At 42.3% G+C, this 21,752-nt stretch overlaps 1 protein-coding gene and 1 long non-coding RNA gene across 2 annotated transcripts in view; one reads left to right on the top strand and one right to left on the bottom strand.

Annotated features, from left to right (window-relative positions):
- The window catches only part of LOC106570346 (uncharacterized), a 44,084-nt gene extending 41,718 nt beyond the window's left edge, over window positions 1-2,366 (bottom strand). The window contains exons 1-2 of the mRNA XM_014142551.3: window positions 2,013-2,366; window positions 1,832-1,887 (exon numbers count right to left, since the gene is read on the bottom strand). Of these exons, the coding sequence (XP_013998026.2) occupies window positions 1,832-1,887; window positions 2,013-2,015 (59 nt within the window). The 5' untranslated portion in view covers window positions 2,016-2,366. The remainder of the gene's footprint in view (window positions 1-1,831; window positions 1,888-2,012) is intronic.
- Window positions 2,367-15,535: 13,169 nt separating this feature from the next.
- LOC145860399 (uncharacterized) lies at window positions 15,536-16,691 on the top strand. The gene is made up of 2 exons (XR_014380439.1): window positions 15,536-15,673; window positions 16,466-16,691. It is a non-coding gene; the product is annotated as an uncharacterized LOC145860399 (long non-coding RNA).
- The last annotated feature ends 5,061 nt before the right edge of the window (window positions 16,692-21,752 follow it).

Raw genomic sequence — 21,752 nt, forward strand, 5'->3', positions numbered from 1 at the left:
CTTTTTTAGATATAGGCCATAGTAGCTACTTTTTTTCCTTGCTTTTTGTTTGCAAATATTTTCACCATACACTCTTAGAAAAAAAAGGTGCTATAAAGAACTTAAAAGGTTTCTTCACCTGTCCCCATAGGATAACTCTTTGAAGAACTCAATCTGGTTCCATGTAGAACCCTTTCCACAGATGGAACCCAAAAGGGTTATCCTATTGAGACAGCTGAAGAACCCTTTTGGAACCCTTTTTCTAAGAGTGTAGGTTGCTGGCCCGACTGTTTTCTAGGTATTGATAGCCCCATAGTCCTTTGCGCTCTACAAAATTTAAACGTTGTCTTGAATGATGCATTCCACCGGTTCAACAGCAGTGTGAACAAAATTGAAAAGTATTTTATTGTTTGGGCGCGAAACTGTTGTCCGCGAAAGATGATAATCTGTTTGCATCTATTGGGTGTCCAGTATCCAGACGACCTGTCCCCAGAGCTTCCTATACAGTTAATCTATTTGAGGACGGAAATTAAGGAGAATGAGAGGCTCAATTAAAGATGTTGCAAAACTGCTTTTTTGAAGCACCACTCCCGGCCCAGTTTCCCTGATGTTGCTACGCCAATAAAACTGTTTTTAACCATCCCTGTAACTGTCGCTTCTACAGGGAGATCGTTTTCTAAACTAAAACTAGTAAAGAACTACAGTACCTAAGAAGCGTCAGGCTCTCAGTCTGATATGTGCTTTTGAACACCTGAGTAAGCTCACCTCATTGCAGTGGCCCAGTCGTTGCCTTGACCACAATTTGTTCACCGATTTCCCTTTCAATCAGTTCAATTATTTATTTTTCAAATCCTAAGGCACTTTTATTAGTCACATTCTTGGAGCACAGCAAATAAACACTTAGCTTCCTAGTACATATTGAAATGGTTTATTAACGATTTTTTTGGAGGAATACTGACAAAATAATTTATTTAACAAAAAAAATAGACCGATGATAGGCGCATGGTTCTCCATGATTCAGCAGTTACAGTCAGGCAGCCTAAAATCTTGATCTTCGGTGAATAAAGTTGACGCGGAAGGGCAAAACAATTATCGAACGAAGCACTTTGGCTGCTCTACGAGTGGTCTGGATCACTAGTAGGTGTGGTGTTTATATTTTTAAGAGCCACGTTACTAACGAATGCTCTGGGAAACACCTCAGATGCAAAAAAAATACATCATAAGGTTCTAACGATGTTCTTAACGCTACGAAGGCTCTGGGAAACGTGGCCCTGGTTGAATTTCCAGTATCACCCTCCTCGTGGAAATTAATTAATTGTTACATAAATTGGTCCGAGCGCATTCGATCCTCAATCAATATTTTCTTAAATTTTGACACCATAGAAAAAGATACAAGGAAGTAATAAATCCATCGAGTTTGGTTGAGCCTCCTCCACACATATTTTCTAAGTTCCGGGTTTTTAAGCCTCCATATCTCAACCAGTACCAATGTGTCCATCGGCCTAATATTCGTGATCTGGTAGTATGATTGCCTTTACGGTATATTGATGTATTTGATACTGTGTTGTAGTCCCCTACCATTACAATTACATTTTTAAATTGGTCCAAATAGTTCCAGTTGGTGTTGTCATTATTTGGCTCCCAATAGTTCCAGTTGTTAACTACACCGCTACAAAGTAATTAACTAGCCTACTGAAAACACTGAATATTTGAATTTACCACCAATGCAAAATGTAGTTGGTTGAATTACATGGAACTACTCCAAAAGTTTTAGGCTACCACTTTATTCCGTGCTGTAATAATAATAAATATTGATAGCCAATACATTCACGATGAATGAATTGCTGCTTACCTTTCTTCCCGTGTTTTTTTGTTGCCTATCTCTTGATCTTCAATTTTCTGCTCTGCCTGTTTTAAAAAAATTGAAAGATGAATGCAATGAAAGACGATTCAATTAGTATGGCTTTAACATTATTTCCATTATTGTAATTATTAGGTTTATTGTCCACTCAGAATAAATACAGGCTACTTACCATGTTCGTTTATTTGACATACACCTGTTGATGAAGTGGATAATAGCCTAAATGCAAACGAATAGCTTGGCTGCAGACTGAGTGTTCAGTACAGCATTGGCTAATCTTATGGCTGGCTGGACGTTAAGCGCTGGCACTAGGGCTGTCCCCGACTAAAAAAAATCTTGGTCGACCAAGAGTCATCTGTTCTTTTGACGAATCCATTGGTCGAAATTTTAAAACGTGTATTTTTCCATATAGACACATCCTATGTGCTTTATTTAAATCAACTATATCCACTGAGCGTGTCTGATTCTTTTAAGCGAACTGTTTGATGAAATAATTGACGCACAAATGACTACAGGGAGTTCAACCACAATGCATTTGGCTGTGCCACCTGGCTCAGACTTGCTGCAATGTGTTAAAATAAAAAAGATAGCGAGTGACTTTGTGACTAGCACCCGTTGTCTCTCTCTCCTCCCTGCTGCAGCGACCACCACACATCAACAGTGTGTATAGCGATGTCCGTATTGCTGAAGCTGCAACATAATTATAGCAATTTCTGAATGAAAAGTTGTTAACGAAATTCCTAATTTGTTTAGGAAAAGCATTCCCTATTCCCTCAAGCCTTGCTCTCTTGACGTGACAAGTGTACCTTTTTCTCATGTAAGTGACCAATTTATAGCATGTCATAATCACATCAATAAATTGGTTATAACAAACTCAGAACACCATTATGACCACAAAATGGATGCAGAGGATGTGACAAATAAACTCGAAACGGGAGCGCAGGTGGTAAAAGGGGAAGTCAGATGTGTGGAATACATTTGACTAGTTGTGGAAAATATTGGAGATCTATGGAGCAAGCGCTGCGTGCATATTAGGCCTATGTGTGCCAAACAGGTGCTGTTAGAATACAATATATATTTTTCTTACCATTTGGAACAATGTAAACAACACTAAATACATTATAAGCTACCAGAGAGCCTATTGTGACGTTTTTTTTGGTAAAGCCTTTATGCAGCAAAAACTCAAAACAGTCGCATTCAGTCCTGAATGCAATTCTGAAATGGAACGGCTTAGGCCTATTTCTTGTTAACGCTAATTATTCAACTGTGACTTTGTTAATTTATTTTAAAACTAAAATGCTTGATTGCATTTCACATCATGAATGACTCCTATGCTGTGTGATGACATGAACGAATACATTGATTGATACAGTAGCCTATATAAGTATTGAAATATAGGCCTAAATAAGTTACGGTATTAAGACTAAACAGGATGCAATCTTATACCTACAGCTGGATGGTGGTTATACAAGACTGCAATACTAAGCCTACTAATGATAATGACATCACTTATTATTGTAATGATGGTCATAATAATAATAGTAATAATAGCAATAGGAAAGAGATCGAAGGAAAAGGGAGGGTTATTATTATAAATATAATTTCAGACAATTTGGAACAGTGTAAATAAATCAAATCAAATGTATTTATATAGCCCTTCTTACATCAGCTGATATCTCAAAGTGCTGTACAGAAACCCAGCCTAAAACCCCAAACCGCAAGCAATGCAGGTGTAGAAGCACGGTGGCTAGGAAAAACTCCCTAGAAAGGCCAAAACCTAGGAAGAAACCTAGAGCGGAACCAGGCTATGAGGGGTGGCCAGTCCTCTTCTGGCTGTGCCGGGTGGAGATTATAACAGAACATGGCCAAGATGTTCAAATGTTCATAAATGACCAGCATGGTCAAATAATAATAATCTTAGTAGTTGTCGAGGGTGCAACAAGTCAGCAACTCAAGAGTAAGTGTCAGTTGGCTTTTTCATAGCCGATATTTGAGAGTATCTCTACCGCTCCTGCTGTCTCCAGAGAGTTAAAAACAGCAGGTCTGGGACAGGTAGCACGTCCGGTGAACAGGTCAGGGTTCCATAGCCGCAGGCAGAACAGTTGAAACTGGAGCAGCAGCACAGCCAGGTGGACTGGGGACAGCAAGGAGTCATCATGCCAGGTAGTCCTGAGGCATGGTCCTAGGGCTCAGGTCATCCAAGAAAGAAAGAGAGAATTAGAGAGAGCATATTTAAATTCACACAGGACACTGGATAAGACAAGAGAAATACTCCAGATGTAACAGACTGACCCTAGCCGCCCGACACAAACTACTGCAGCATAAATACTGGAGGCTGAGACAGGAGGGGTCAGGAGACACTGTGGCCCCATCCGATGATACCCCTGGACAGGGCCAAACAGGCAGGATATAACCCCACCCACTTTGCCAAAGCACAGCCCCCACACCACTAGAGGGATATCTCCAACCACAAACGTACCATCCTGAGACAAGGCCGAGTATAGCCCACAAAGGGGGGGCGCCAACGGCACAACCCAAGGGGGGGCGCCAACCCAGACAGGAAGACCACGTCAGTGACTCAACCCACTCAAGTGACGCACCCCTCCTAGGGACGGTATGGAAGAACACCAGTAAGCCAGTGACTCAGCTATGTAATAGGGTTAGAGGCAGAGAATCCCAGTGAAGAGAGGGGAACCGGCCCGGCAGAGACAGCAAGGGCGGTTCGTTGCTCCAGAGCCTTTCCGTTCACCTTCACACAACGATCATTAGAAGTATTTCAACAAAGTCTGGTAGACCTCCAGTGGATTCGTAGGTTAGGATCATTCCAGCTGAGTAGTTGGTACCATTGCAGGAAAGTGTGTTTGCCATCTGAACAAAAGTCTCATCTGGAAAAGAAAATTGTACCGCTTCCTTTATGTCATCCTTTAACACTTCCAAAGCAACAGTGGAGAGCTTTGTGGCAGATAGGGCAGGCTTGACAAGATTGGTGCCATGAAGATGGTACGCAAGCATTAGTTGATGCTTCACTGCAAGAGACCGCAAAATGTTTCGAAAGCTGTTGGTCTGTCGAACAATCCGCTTAAAAAAAGCTGTGTTTAGCTTCAAAGCACATAGTCCAAAAAGCTATGAGGGGTCCAAATGCCTTTATCAGCTGCAGGTAGTTTTCAATGAAATGATGTTTCGGGATAAGACTATCCTGAGGAAAAACCTCTAAGAATCTATGCCTGTGCGCAGATATCTTGCTGTCAAGGTACCAAATTGATTCTTCTGTGTGAATTGGCGAAACCACAAGTTCAACAATATCTTTGAGGTCCATAAGAATTTCCCATGATGGTTCACCTACATGTATTTTAGTTCCAATAATGAATGGAAGCAGACGCAGTAGGCACCAGTTTTCATGAGCATTTCCTCCAATACTTCTTTTCCTTGGATTCATCAAGTCAAGAGGAATTGATTGGGGGCAGTCAGTTTTATCCCTCCACTTATAGGGGAACTGTGTGATAAGATTGTTGAGTTCCAACAGAGTAAAATATTTTTTCTTGATTAAAACCTTTAAGCACAATGTCAGTTCCAGAGGCAGGATTGCCTCAAAAAAGTAATGCAGCATATCTGGTGGATAACCAGACAGCACGTCAAAATGTTTCAGTTTTTCAGTCAAAGCACACTGCTTTTTCACACCATAGCAATGTATTAAGGTGGGATTTTCTAAAACTGTCTATTTGTTCAGAATGTTGCTGCTTTGTTCTGGGTTGGAATTCCCCAGTTCACGTCTTTTACCTGGATCTCAGATAGCTCAGCCAAACAGAACCTGCCGACATGCGTTGCACTAAAAAACGTTCTACAAATCCACCAATAGAGTAGGCTCCAAGATTATCTGCCGCCACACAAAAAACAGTGCCCTTCAGTATCTTTCCCAGCACAGGAATGAAAAGTCCTTCCTCCTCCAATTGTGCAAGATCTTTTAAAAGTGGCTCTTGCACCTTCCCATATCCATATGTTTTAATATCAACAGCCTTGCAGAGAACAGCTAAGTAAATAGACTTGAGTGTAGACCTAAACTGTAATGGGACATTTGCCAACACCCAATAGACTCCTGTGATTTTGTGCTTTTTGCTGGATGTTCCAAGGGGATTGCACACTTCAAAGTCATCAACATAGAGAAGTAAAGATAGGGTTAATTCATCTCCTGATAAACAGTCATTTTCTTTTAAATGTGTGCTATCATAAAAAGACTTGTATCGAGAAAAACTCGTAGACCTACTTTTTAAAGCTTTCTCCTTAATGTCCTTGTTGCTGAATACTTGGAACAGTGACTGCAGAATAGGAACATACTGAAAGCTTCTTCCTTTCTTTGCATCAAGTATATATTCTACCGGCTCCACCACAGAAACGTTTCATAAAAAACTGCTTCCTCTTGTACGGTGTGGCGAGGGGTCCATCCGGCCCTAAAACTGTGCTCATGGGATTTGTCAGACATATTGAACCAAATCTGAGATTATATAATTGTCAATAACACAGCCATGTGTCCTTAAACAGGAATTAACAAGGTACTTTATGACTGGACCTGACACAGAGCATGATATGAACTGCAGTTCTTCTACTACCTCATTGATACACTTGTTTGACACATTGTAAATACTTTCCAATTTGAGCAAAAGGTGACAAATCTTTTGCTCAATGTGATTTTGTAATTCTGGTTCTTCTAAAGTTTCCTCCTCTTCATGGACTTGTGTATTTGAATGGTCAATATGTTTTTGTACGACTACAGTTCTAAAGTCGCCCAGAGAATACGGATTGTGTTCGACTCCTATGAGATACAAAGGTACCATATACATTTGTTCTAAATCCACACTTGTCAAATACACAGAGGACAGTTTCACGTTTCTTTAGATGGTTTCCAAGGTGTTCAAAAAACTATTTTTCTGTTGAGAAGCTGCAAGCTCTGCAAAATGTCACCTTTAAAAGAAAAACCTCTCCTGGCCTTACTGACTTGTCAGTTGCATGTTGCCTTGACAAATGTTTGAAAATAAGGGAGAGCCGCACACTAAGAGCTCAGATGTAAAAATTGAATATCCAACGTTTCGACAGCCAAGCTGTCTTCATCAGGGTATGATCACAAACTGCGAGATGACTCATTTATATAGTGTCAAAAGACACAGGTGTCTGTAATCATGGCCAAGTGTGGCCTAATATCATTGGTTAATTCTCAAATATAAAAATGGCATACAAAGAACAGCATACAAAAAACAAATGGATAGCATACGATCATAGATACATTTTAGACTACACAAGCTTACAAACAATTACAATGGCAAAGTCACAATAATTACAAGAATGGCTTAAGATCAAAGTCTATGTTGAGACTGAAGGGTGCAAGGGTCTTTAAATTAAAGATCCAGGCAGCCTCTCGTTTTAACAATAAATGATCAAGGTCACCCCCTCTCCTAGGGAGGGTGACATGTAACGCAGAGACGAAATCGAGTGGTTTGCTTCCAAAAAGTGGGCCGCATTGTAATTGTAATTGTTTGTAAGCTTGTGTAGTCTAAACGGAATCTATGATCATATGCTATCCGTTTGTTTTTTGTATGCTGTTCTTTGTATGTGTAACGTCCGTCATTAGAGTGAGACCAAGGCGCAGCGTGGGTTGGGTTCATCATATTTTAATATAAACGGTGAACCAACAAAAACAATAAACAAGCAGCAACACAACGAACGAATAGTTTCGCAGGCTACTAACAGCAATGCAAAATCAACTTCCCACAAAAGACAGGTGGAAAAAGGACTACCTAAGTATGGCTCACAATCAGCGACAACGATGTACAGCTGTCCCTGATTGAGAGCCATACCAGGCCAAAACAAAGAAATACAACACATAAATAGGGAACATAGAAATAGAAAATATAGAACATACATCAAAACCCCAAAACACAAAACAACCACCCCCTGACCAAACTACAATAACAAATAACCCCTTTTACTGGTCAGGACGTGTCAGTATGCCATTTTTATATTTGAGAATTAACCAATGATATTAGGCCACACTTCGCCATGATTATAGACACCCGTGTGTCTTTTGACACTATATAAACGAGTCATCTCGCAGTGTTTGTGATCATACCCTGATGAAGACAGCTTGGCTGTCGAAATGTTGGATATTACATTTTTGCATCTGAGCTCTTAGAGTGTGCGGCTCTCCCTTATTTTCAAGTTTACTCCGCTAGCCAGCACCTCGCCTTAATAGGTGTGCGTTTCTTTTTCTTCTAGATTGCCTCGACAAATGTACCTTAAGGGAACCCCATGTTTTGAAGGAACAGATGCAATCTGGGTGGAGGCAGGACAGTGTTTGATTATGTCTGTAGTAGAGTTAAAATGGTTATTCCAGCAAACTTCAAATTATTAGAATAGTACACAACGCAGAACAGAACAATCAGGTTGAGGGTCAGTGGCCAAAAGCCCGCGAACAGGAATATTCCAAGTTCAGACAGAAGGGGGGAGTCAGATCGCCAGGAACTTTACTTTTGGTTTCTAATTTTAATTGTTGCGCTACTGGTGATGCCTGTTGATGTTAGGTAGGCAGCTACAGTAGCTGAATGATGTTAACATCTTCAGGTTTTGTTTCATTAAATGCATTTTATTTTATCTGGGTGCTTACGTCACCTACTAACACCCTGGTACTACCCATAGATCCCGCTCTCCTCAGTCTGAGAAAACACTGAGAGAGAAAGGTACGGGTTGCAGATTACTCCTTTGTAGAAGTCCGTAACGTGAAATAAATAAACGTCCCAAGGTTAATGCTGTAGATATTGTTATAAGGGGATGTGAGACTATCGAAACACGTAACTTTCAGAGTTTCATTGTTGTTATTAATATAGTTACAGAGTGCTAAAAGTGTTGCTAGCTAGCATGACTTTCTTTCTGTGATGCAGACGGCTAGCTGAGCTGCCGACTAGTGATGGTGTTGCATTATGGGAGATGTAGTTTTTGCCCTCTAAGGCGATTTTACGTTGTAACTTGTTTGTGTTGCAGTGGTTTTGTACATGAGTTGTTGTATTTTGCTACTATCAACACTGAAAGCACCTAGCAATGTATTGAGGATGTGAGACAGGATATGTGTTTTACCTTTCTTCATGCTCCTGTGTAGAACAACTTGTCAGGTGGTGCATTGGAGACTGATGTGTTCCTGTCCTGTCTTTTCATAATACTATTGCAGGTATGGTTCTATTGTCTAAGAATTAAGATTATACATTCTTTGTATTAAGGACTGGTTATTATTTTATACTATACATTATGGCTTTATGTATGAGTGTGATTGTGAGAGTCTGAGAAAACACTGAGAGAGAAAGATCAACATAAAAGCCTAAAAGACAGCCGTGGTGTCGCTCTTCATTTCTTGGTTCTCCTGTGGTGCATAAGAAACCCGCTACAGATTGGTGCCGTGACCCGGATCAACAGATCAGCAGCAGCAGATCGCCGGGGGACCCCTAAACAGAACTGGATCGACATCACACGTTTAAAACATTTGAGGGCAAGGTGAACTTTGGACAATATGTTGCATATGCCTCAGTTGTGTGAGATTACAGAACAGGAGAGAGAAGACATATCAGGTGTTGGTGATAACAATGTACATGTTACTCCGGTTGGTGTTACTGTGAGAGGTTCACAAGGTATGGCCACTGGGGTGGGGCGGGGGGCTCAGTTGGCCAGTATGGGGGAACATAGTGCTAGAGCCAGTCCTCTTAGATACCCAGCAGTCGACACTAGAGTGCCAAGTGTCAGTAGTAGCCAACCAGAGCATGTTAGCAGTAGCCAACCAGGCAACGATGACAGTGAAGAGTCCCAGAAGGCCATAGGGGGTGAAAATGAGAACCGAACCCAATTGCAAGCCCTAGCAGAGTTAGTCAAACAACTGGGCAGTGAAATAGGTAATCAAGTTGCCGCTAGTCTAGCAGGGGCTGGTCCAAGCACTTCCCCTCCCCAACCAATAGTAGAAATACCTGATTGGTCAAAGGTCAACCTAATTCTGAAGTCAGACGTCAGAGAACCACCCCACTTCCGGGGTGATAGCACAGACCGGTGCACAGTGACTGAATGGCAAGAACTTATGCAAGCTTACTTGAAAAAGAAGGGATGCAGTATATCAGAACAGGGGCAAGAAATACAGGACAGACTAATGGGGCGGGCTAAAGACATAGTCAGAATTGGGCTCCGTGGAAACCCTCTTGTTAACATAAGCAGAGATCCTGAAGCCATATACAATATCTTGAGGCAGCACTTTGGAGAGGCAATCTCATCAACAATCCCATTAGGATACTTCTATGAAACCTTACCAAGACAGTCAGAGAGCTGCTTGGATTATTGGGTTAGACTGAACAAAGCAATTGACCTTGCCAATGAGTGCTTGCAAAGACAGGGAAAAAGAGTGGATGATCCAGGTCACGAGGTGACCATGATGTTTGTTAAGCACTGCCCTGATCCGGCACTATATGCCGCTCTTAGGTGCAGGCCTATTGAAAATTGGACCGTTGGAGATTTGCAGGCAATGATTGACAGCCATCACCGAGACAAACAATCAGCCAGACATAGGGCGCAAAGTACTGCCAAGGTAGAAGTTGTGATGACCCCCGACGCTTGGTGTATGACTCAACAACAAGCAGTCGGTCAAAATAATTCAGCCACACCCACTAAAAGCGATCAGGCTCCATTGAACAAAGTGATTTCTCTCCTGGAAAAGCTCCTGTCAACCCAGGAACAAAATCAAAGGAGATCTTCAGCCAGAACGCCACAAACTAATACTGCTGCTGGTCCCTGTAGAATTTGTAAGGCCTCAGACCATTCAACTCAGTCGCACTGCTTTAAGGAGGGGTTATGTTTCAAGTGTCACAGGACAAGCCACAGAGGCTTTGAATGTCCAGCAAGAAAACAAGTTGGAGAGGCAACCGCCGAGGCTCCCCCTGGCCCCGCTTTAAACTAACATGCTCACGCCAAGAGGGGGGCGGTGTGGGCGAACATGTTACACCTCCACAGAACACTACAGATATAAGGACTGGCAACACAATGAAAACCGAGGTGATTTATCCAAAAATAGAGAGTAATGACAGTCTTTTCTATGTTCCAGTAATGGTGCAAGAAATTGTAGAACTTCAAGCTCTGATAGATAGTGGGTCTATGACCTGCACGTTAAGTGAGTCAGCTGAAGACACACTTCTGAGATGTAATGTGATAAAACCAGAGTCTAGAAAGCCAACTCAAGTAGTTCTTGTAGGCTGTGGGGGCAACCAGGCACAGCCTAAGTATGAATATGACTTGAACATTGATCTTTTAGATTGCAAGATGGCAGTGTCTGTTTTAGTTGTACCTGGACAGACAGATGACATGATAGTTGGATCGAACGCCATAAAACACATAATGCAACAGGTTAAGAAAACAAAGTGGTATTGGGACAGCCTCTCCAAACCTGGAGATTCACATGGACTTTTACTCATCATGCTAGCCAACGTGAACCGTTGACACGGTGACAAAATATCAGACAAAGTGGGAACTGTAATGCTCAAGCAGAGTGTGACTCTCATGCCTCAACATGAACATTTGGTCTGGGGAAAACTGAAAGAAAAGGTACCGCTATCAGTCGGTAGTACTGTAGTCATAGAGGCCACTACAGCACGATCTGCACCAAGAAATGTCCTAGTAGGACGCACTGTATGTCCTTTGAGGGGTGACAAGTGGGTCCCCATGAAAGTGATCAACATGTTGGACCACCCTATTATTCTCCGCCGTAACACCAAGTTGGCCGATGTGCACCCATGCCTAGCCCTAGAAGACCTAGAGCTCTATGCCAGCCATGCTGAGAACCCCAGTAAGGTCCAGTCTGCCCTTCAGAATGTCACCCAAGCTGGGGAAGGATGTTCATTTGGTGGAAAAAGGGCAAAGAAAGAGTATCTACAAAAGTTGGAAGAGTTGGGCTTAAAAGAAGTTGACATAGAGTACTGTGAAGTGTCTGACATTGCTCAGTATGAAGGCATCTTCTCCAGGGACCGACTTGACTGTGGAGAAGCGAAGAACGTCATCCACCGTATCCGACTCAAAGATGAAAAGCCTTTCCGGCTGCCGTACAGGAGGGTCTCTCCATCCGACTACCAGAAACTGAGACAAACGCTGGAGGAAATGGAGGAGCGGGGCATCATCCGAAAGTCCAGTAGTGAGTGGGCCTCCCCCCTTGTCCTGGTTTGGAAGCCGTCAGGAGAGTTGAGAATTTGCACTGATTTCAGATGGTTGAACCAGAGGACAGAGAAAGATGCATACCCATTGCCCCATCAAGCCGATGCTCTCGCTGCTTTGGGGGGGAACTGCTTCTTCAGTACTATGGATTTGACTTCGGGATTCTACAACATCCCCATACATGAAGATGACCGCAAGTACACAGCGTGCACAACACCTACGGGTTTATTTGAGTACAACAGAATGGCTCAGGGGTTATGTAACAGCCCAGCAACATTCGCCAGAATGATGACCTCGATCTTCGGAGACCAGAACTACTTGTCCCTCCTGTGCTACTTGGATGATCTCCTGGTTTTCGGGAAGACTGAGCAGGAAGCCCTGGACCGTCTCGAAATGGTGTTCTCCCGCCTTAAGGAACACAACCTGAAGCTAGCGCAAAAAAAATGTTACCTCCTCAGAAAATCTGTCAAGTTTTTAGGCCATATCGTCACGGCAGAGGGCATTGCAACCGACCCAGGAAAAGTGTCTGCAATCAACGACATCACAGCAGCTGACCTGATGGAAAATGATGGGAAAACACCTTCACCCACCAAGGTCAGATCATTTCTTGGTATGGCAAACTATTATTCCCACTTCATTGCGAGTTTCTCAGGTTTAGCCAAACCACTGTTTCGTCTGATTGCAGGACAGAAAAGTAAGCGGAAAGGAGAAAAAGGAATACCTCATGGCATGGCCCATAAACGTCTGAAACCTGAAGACTGGACTTCTGAATGTGGGGAGGCGCTGGAGAAGCTAAAAGCTGCTGTCTCCCAAAAAGCCGTGCTGGCTCACCCAGACTTTAACAGACCATTTCTCCTATCAACAGATGCATCAATGGATGGCTTAGGTGCAGTACTTAGCCAGACATTTGAGGGTGAGAGTAGGCCCAGACCAGTAGCTTTTGCAAGCAAGACTCTGTCGAGGTCCCAGTCCCGTTAGCCAGCACACAGATTAGAGTTCTTCGCTCTTAAGTGGGCTGTGTGTGATAAGTTCACCCATTGGCTGAAGGGGAATAGATTCACAGTCCTAACAGATAACAACCCCCTGACATATATAATGACGAAACCAAAGCTAGATGCCTGTGAGCAGCGGTGGGTCTCTAAACTGGCCCCCTTCGACTTTGACTTGAAGTACATCCCCGGGCCCCAGAATGTCCCAGCAGACCTGCTTAGTCGACAGCCATTCGTTGGAGCTAGGAAGGCAAGTGAGTTCCCAGAGTATGTGACTTCAGAGTCCATCCAGGACGCATTCAAACTGTCAGTCAATATCCAAGGTGGTGAGATCCTGGCTCAAGTCTCTTCTGAAGGGGTGAAAGCAGTTTTGGAGTCCTGTCTGGAGTGGGATGCGAGTGTGCCAGTGCGCACATTCCAATTAGCCCAGTATTCTGCCAGCATCCCTCAGCATGAAGGGGGAGTGGTTACTCTTCCAGTCCTTTCTCCTGATGTGATACGGAGAAAACAGAAGGCGGATCAGGTGCTGGCCCGAGTGGCGTACTTTGTTGAGAGGAGGAGGAGACCTTCGCGGAGAGAGAGGGCTCATGAGACTGCCCAAGTGTTGAGAATGCTGAAGCATTGGGATAAACTCGAAATCAAGGATGAGATCCTCTACCGAAGATCTAAGGACAGAGTTGTCAAAAAGAGGTACCAGCTGGTGGTGCCAGACTCCCTTAAAGCCATCGTTCTGAGGGGAACCCATGATGAAGCCCGGCCACCAAGGCCAGACTAGAACACTCCATTTGGTACGTCAAAGGTTCTTCTGGACTGGAATGGAAGGGGAAGTGAAGAAGTATGTCTCCTACTGTAAGCGCTGTGTGGTTGGCAAGACAATGGAGCCAGAGGCTAGGGCACCGTTGGAATCTATTCAGACCAGCACAGCGTTGGAACTGGTGTGCATAGACTTCTGGTCAGCAGAAGGAAGGGATGGAGAGAGCGTTGATGTACTCGTCATCACAGATCATTTTACGAAGCTGGCACATGCGTTTCCTTGCCCGAACCAGACAGCAAAGGTGGTTGCCCAGAAGTTATGGAACCAGTTCTTCTGTGTCTATGGGTTTCCCCAGCGGATACACTCTGACAAAGGAGCAAACTTTGAGAGTCACTTAATCGCAGAATTGCTACAAGTCTCAGGAGTCAAAAAGTCCCATACCACTCCATATCATCCTATGGGCAACGGTCAGACGGAAAGATTCAACCGCACGCTCGGAAACATGGTCCGATCATTGCCAGCGAGAGCAAAAGAAAGATGGCCCCAGATGATACAGACGCTCACCTTCTCGTACAACTGTACCACACACGAAACGACAGGATTCGCACCGTTCTTCCTAATGTTCGGCCGAATTCCACGGCTGCCAGTGGACATCATGTTTGGAAGTACCCTGAAAAACGAAGACGTATTGACTCATGACGAGTATGTTGACTCGTTCCAAAAGGACCTGCGAGAGGCTGTCAGGATCGCTCAGGCCAACACCACTGAAGCTCAGAAAAAGCAAGCAAGGCAGTATAACAAGAGAGTGAAGGGTACTGCCCTGGAGATTGGGGACCGAGTTCTCTTGGCAAACCGAAAGGAAAGAGGAAAAGGTAAACTTGCCGACTTGTGGGATTCAACGGTCTATGTGATCACATGGAAAGACCCGTCTGTGCACATCTACAGAGTCGAAGATCCTACTACCAAGAAGAGTAAAATAGTTCATCGAAACTTCATACTGCCAGTGAACTTCCTGCCGGTGGGACAGACAGACGAGATGTCCACAGTAGCCTCTACTGCTTCAGAGGAGGACATAAACGCAGACAGCGGTGACGAAAGACCGGTATTCGATGTGGATGAGGATTCAGAGGATCGAAGGACTGCTGTCTGGATTCTCGAGGGCCAGAAACCTGAGGGGCCCACGGAAGCTGAAGGTCAAAAATCTTCGGGACCGGAAGATGGCGTGAACATGAGAGAAGCTGCTCCTCAATGCCCAGTGAAGGACATGATCTCAGGACAAGCAGCTAAATCAAGCACAGGAAGCTCCTCAATGATGCCTGGTGATGATTCAAGTGATCCTTCTGAAGATGACACAAGTAGAGAAGCAACGTCAGTGAGCAGTCTAGATGGCATCAGCAGTAGAAGTTCATCAGTCAGCGGCTCTGTATGCATAAGATCTACTAAGAAGAGAATGAGTAACCAGAGAGAGGTAGAGCGCAGAAACAGCCAGACATCTGAGCTCACTGATACAGTCCTGAGACCAAGTGAAGGCACTTTGAGAACTCGAACTGGAAGAGTTGTGAAGCCTGTCAGAAGACTTTTAGAGTCAATGAGTCAAGTGATTGCTGAGCCGGACAAAAGAGAGCATCTAGCCGCCCTGATTCAAGCCTTATCAACTTTTGTTGAAGTGATAGTACCCCAGTGACACAGAAGCCAGAGGATAGATTAAGGAAATGAGAAATACTTTATTAAGGGGTCATAGGTTGTATGTATATGGGCATATTTCTACCTGGCAAAGTCTCTTTGCTGTCCTTCTGGACGACTCTTGGTCAAGGTTACCCCTGTGGAGGAAGAAGTCTTACCTTATGTCTTAAAGTTTGCTGAAATCAAGAAGGGGTGAGTGTAGTAGAGTTAAAATTGTTATTCCAGCAAACTTCAAATTATTAGAATAGTACACAACGCAGAACAGAACAATCAGGTTGAGGGTCAGTGGCCAAAAGCCAGCGAACAGGAATATTCAAAGTTCAGACAGAAGGGGGGAGTCAGATCGCCAGGAACTTTACTTTTGGTTTCTAATTTTAATTGTTGCGCTACTGGTGATGCCTGTTGATGTTAGGTAGGCAGCTACAGTAGCTGAATGATGTTAACATCTTCAGGTTTTGTTTCATTAAATGTATTTTATTTTATCTGGGTGCTTACGTCACCTACTAACACCCTGGTACTACCCATAGATCCCGCTCTCCTCAGTCTGAGAAAACACTGAGAGAGAAAGGTACGGGTTGCAGATTACTCCTTTGTAGAAGTCCGTAACGTGAAATAAATAAACGTCCCAAGGTTAATGCTGTAGATATTGTTATAAGGGGATGTGAGACTATCGAAACACGTAACTTTCAGAGTTTCATTGTTGTTATTAATATAGTTACAGAGTGCTAAAAGTGTTGCTAGCTAGCATGACTTTCTTTCTGTGATGCAGACGGCTAGCTGAGCTGCCGACTAGTGATGGTGTTGCATTATGGGAGATGTAGTTTTTGCCCTCTAAGGCGATTTTACGTTGTAACTTGTTTGTGTTGCAGTGGTTTTGTACATGAGTTGTTGTATTTTGCTACTATCAACACTGAAAGCACCTAGCAATGTATTGAGGATGTGAGACAGGATATGTGTTTTACCTTTCTTCATGCTCCTGTGTAGAACAACTTGTCAGGTGGTGCATTGGAGACTGATGTGTTCCTGTCCTGTCTTTTCATAATACTATTGCAGGTATGGTTCTATTGTCTAAGAATTAAGATTATACATTCTTTGTATTAAGGACGGGTTATTATTTTATACTATACAATATGGCTTTATGTATGAGTGTGATTGTGAGAGTCTGAGAAAACACTGAGAGAGAAAGATCAACATAAAAGCCTAAAAGACAGCCGTGGTGTCGCTCTTCATTTCTTGGTTCTCCTGTGGTGCATAAGAAACCCGCTACATGTCCATGCCTCAGTCTATAGTGTTTCAAAAGTTCTGTTTGTTTGAATGCAGCAAAACTGCAGATCTTACATATGTGCCGCCTGATCCCTATGGAATTAAGATAATATCTATTATTTTTGTGTGTATACATAAGCTTAAAGCATTATTACTAACACATCCCATATGCTATCTCATTCTAAAATAAGTAAGACACATTATCAATACCTGCCTGGGTGACAACGCATTGTGTAAAACACTAATAGGGCCCTATGAAATACTTTTTCTGTTTTATTTTCTGAAATTCCGTGTTAACTTTTTGTTGCCTAACTTGTTCAATGCATTTGGTTAGTTTAAAAATACAGTATATATCTAATACTTATTATTCACACTAATGTTGGGTTACTGTAATAAAAATATCCTGTGTATCCTGTCCGAGGGGTACCGTGTATTCTGTTTAAATTTCCGCAGTTTTCCGCATTGTGGAACTCATAGGGCCCTACAAGTCCTAATGTGAGCTACAATCAAAACACAGACATTTCCATATATTTACACACCTTGTCTTGTCTGGAAAATATTGTCTGTCCAGTTCTCAGGAACGTCTGAATACGTGAATACCTATAACGTTACCTAAAGAAGAGGAGTTGTATTAAAATCTATGACAATGTCAGGAAAATAAAACTCGACTTCAGCTTTAGATAGCTAGCAGAAACATCTCAATCCTAGCTGACTTGGAAGAGCTGCTTGTTATCTATCTTACTAGCCAGCCCAGTTATTTCATTTAGCTAGTTTGGCTGTTAGATTATTGACTAGATAGCTACTTCACAAGGTCAACGTTTGCAGTGCTGCCTTGAACATGTTGTGAATACGTGAACAACAAGGTTTCTGCAAAGACAGGTGTAGCTAGATAGCTAGGTGTAGCTAGATAGCTAGCTACGTATTGTTCATTCCTGTCTCTGCCTGGTTAGCTTGCCTAGCAGGCAAACATTAAATTGCATGGGCACCATGTGTTCAGTTCTACTGTAATGTTTGCTGATGATACATTTTTTGGTAAGCTAGGTAGGTAATATGTTACATAGCTATTTCGCTTAATATAAAAACTTGACAAAGGTTAGAAACAGTGCGAAGGCGATTAAATGCACTGCTAACTTACTAGCTAGTAGCATTCCCACCACTACCTAACTATAGACATCACGGCCGTTAACTAGCTAGCTTATCAACAGGGCAAATATAACATGCTCTGGCAATATAGCTAGCTAAAGGCTTTTCGTTCTTTAATAATATTATCTAATGTTTTCCACAAATATTTTCAAAATTTCATCAAAAATATGTGTAGAGCGATCCAAACTACATTCCAAGTTATAATTTGGTCCTTACTTGCCGCATGGCCATTCCAGAGGAGAAAGATCAAGACAAAGTCCGTTGAAATGTTCCTGACACAATTGACATTCAGAACTAGATTTAGCATGTCAGTCCAACATAATAATGATACTTTAAATAGCATATTTTTAAGTTGTTACTTAAAAATATTAGTTCTAATTTAGCAGCATATTACCTTGGATTTTTATTTGCAAATGCCAGTCTTTTTCAACACATATAAATTAAATATTATATTCCAAAATGTAAGTAAAACCAAAAACCTATTATTTTAAGTAAAAATCATTGATTTTCTTTTGCAATATTTACTAAGCCCATGGGTAATTTCTTACAGGGTATAGTTTTGGCAAGTCGGTTAGGACATCTACTTTGTGCATGACACAAGCATGACCCGCTCAGCCCGTCAAAACTGTTCGCTGCTCTGGCACCCCAATGGTGGAACAAGCTCCCTCACGACGCCAGGACAGCGGAGTCAATCACCACCTTCCGGAGACACCTGAAACCCCACCTCTTTAAGGAATACCTAGGATAGGATAAAGTAATCCTTCTAACCCCCGCCCCCCCCCCCCCCCCCTTAAAATATTTAGATGCACTATTGTAAAGTGGTTGTTCCACTGGATATCATAAGGTGAATGCACCATTTTGTAAGTCGCTCTGGATAAGAGCGTCTGCTAAATGACTTAAATGTAAATGTAAATGTAAGTCATTTTTCCAACAATTGTTTACAGACAGATTATGTCACTTATGTTTCACTGTATCACAATTCCAGTGGGTCAGAAGTTTACATACACTAAGTTGACTGTGCCTTTAAACAGCTTGGAAAATTCCAGAAAATTATGTCATGGCTTTAGATGCTTCTGATAGCCTAATTGACATAATTTGAGTTAATTGGAGGTGTACCTGTGGATGTATTTCAAGGCCTACCCTCAAACTCAGTGCCTCTTTGCTTGACATCATGGTAAAATACAAAATAAAAATCAGCCAAGACCTGTACAAACAATAGTACGCAAGTATAAACATCATGGGACCACGCAGACGTCATACCGCTCAGGAAGGAGACGCGTTCAATCCCAGAACAACAGCAAAGGACCTTGTGAAGATGCTGGAGGAAACAGATACAAAAGTATCTATATCTGTCACGGTTGTCGTAAGGAGAAGCGGACCAAAGTGCAGCATGTGTTTCGTTCCACATTGTATTTACACTGTGAAACTATGCAATACATATAAATAAACTGAATGACAAAAACAACAACCCGTGACGCAGTGTTAACATACACGAACTCAAAACTAATCTCCCACAAACCCAGCTGGAGAAAAAAAAACCTACTTAAGTATGATCCCCAATTAGAGACAACGAGGACCAGCTGCCTCTAATTGGAGATCATCCCAAACAAAACCCCAACATAGAAATACAAAACTAGAACAACCCAACATAGAAATACAAAACTGGAACATAACAACATAGAAAAACTAAACTAGATAACTCCCGTCACGCCCTGACCTACTCTACCATAGAAAATAACAGCTTACTACGTGACAATATCCACAGTAAAACGAGTCCTATATCGACATAACCTGAAAGGCTGCTCAGCAAGGAAGAAGCCACTGCTCCAAAATCGCCATAAAAAAGCCAGTCTACGGTTTGCAACTGCACATGGGCACAAAGTTTTGGAGAAATGTCCTCTGGTCTGATGAAACAAAAATAGAACTGTTTGGCCATAATGACCATTGTTATGTTTGGAGGAAAAAGGGGGATGCTTGCAAGCCGAAGAACACCATCCCAAAAGTGAAGCACGGGGTGGCAACATCATGTTTTGGGGGTGCTTTGCTGCAGGAGGGACTGGTGTACTTCACAAAATAGATGGCGTCATGAGGAAGGAAAATGATGTGGATATATTGAAGCAACATCTCAAGACTTCCCTTTGGCTCAGTTGGTAGAGCATGGTGTTTGCAACGCCAGCATGGTGTGTGCAATGCCAGGGTTGTGGGTTTGATTCCCACGGGGTGCCAGTACAAAAAAAATAAAAAAATTAAATGCATGAAATCAAATGTATGAAATGTATGTATTCACTACTGTAAGTTGCTCTGGATAAGAGCGTCTGCTAAATGACTAAAATGTAAATGTAAGACATCAGTCAGGAAGTTAAAGCTTGGTTGCAAATGGGTCTTCCAAATGGACAATGACCCCAAGCATACTTCCAAAGTTGTGGCAAAATGGCTTAAGGACAACAAAGTTGAGGTATTGGAGTGGCCATCACAAAGCCCTGACCTCAGTCCTATAGAAGATTTGTGGGCAGAACCGAAAAAGTGTGTGCGAGCAAGGAGGACTACAAACCTGACTCAGTTACACCAGCTCTGTCAAGAGGAATGGGCCAAAATTCACCCAACTTAGCTTGTGGGAGGCTACCTGAAACGTTTGACCCAAGTTAAACAATTTAAAGGCAACGCTACCAAATACTAATTGAGTGTATGTAAACTTCTGACCTACTGTGAATGTGATGAAAGAAATAAAAGCTGAAATAAATAATTCTCTCTACTATTATTCTGACATTTCACATTCTTAAAATAAAGTGGTGATCCCAACTGACATAAAACAGGAATTTTTACTAGGATTAAATGTCAGGAATTGTGAAAAACGTTTAAATGTATTTGGCTAAGGTGTATGTAAACTTCCGACCTCAACTGTACTTTGATAATTGTTTGGTGAGCTACTCATAGGTGGTCTGCGAGCTACTGGTACAGTCAACCTGTTGGAGACCCCTGCACTATTTGCTACTTACCGTTTGTATCTTGTGCTTGTTTTGCGTTACAGATTTAAACTTCTAATTCAATTTACCAAAGATATCTCTGGCCTGGTTGTTGGAAGATGTAGTGTTTAAGAGTACATGGAACTGTACTAAAAAAGCACTCAATGGTATCAAGGCTTTAGTGAGGACAGCACAACGGGGTATGTTCCATGTTTAATTTCAAAATAATTGATGGCAAAAATAATGAAAATATTCACATACATATCACAAACACTCATGGTCTCTGTACAGAGCGCAACCCCAGCAGGCTAGGTTACCTAAGATTAGAATTACAATGTCCTATGGAGACACTCAAAATGACCACCAGACCAACCATTATGGCTTCAATGACCTGAATTGGGAGGTCCGTTCTACTCATTCTAATTCTATGGTGATAAGTTAACACCCCAATAGGGTTATAGGTCAAATAAAGAGGACTACCACCAGTGGAGCTTGCAGTACCAAGTACATGCTTTTATCTCCATTTAATACATGTACAACAGATGTCTTCATAAATAGTTGCATAAAATGTTAAAACCGCAACATTGCACATGATAAGAATGGGGGAAACATAACATCCAGTGAGTGTGTTTATAGTATTCTGTCTTCCTCATCTGATTGGGTATAGCTGCTGCCACTCAGGCTCGGTCTCCCAATTGGCGATCTACAAAATTTAATTTGCAGGATTCTTTAGTCTCACTTCCAAGAACATCCTCAAAAGCAGGCGGCCATTTTGAAACGGGAGGGACAGAAGGCAGTTAAGAGTCTATTTAGAAAGTAAGGCTTAAACATCTTAAATCTGCACAACACAATTTTTGTTTTAGTAAAAGCAAAAACAAAACAAATCATTATTTTCTGTTGTG

Source organism: Salmo salar, chromosome 14, assembly GCF_965601325.2.
Source record: "Salmo salar chromosome 14, fSalSal1, whole genome shotgun sequence".
NCBI classification, from domain to species: Eukaryota; Metazoa; Chordata; class Actinopteri; order Salmoniformes; family Salmonidae; genus Salmo; species Salmo salar.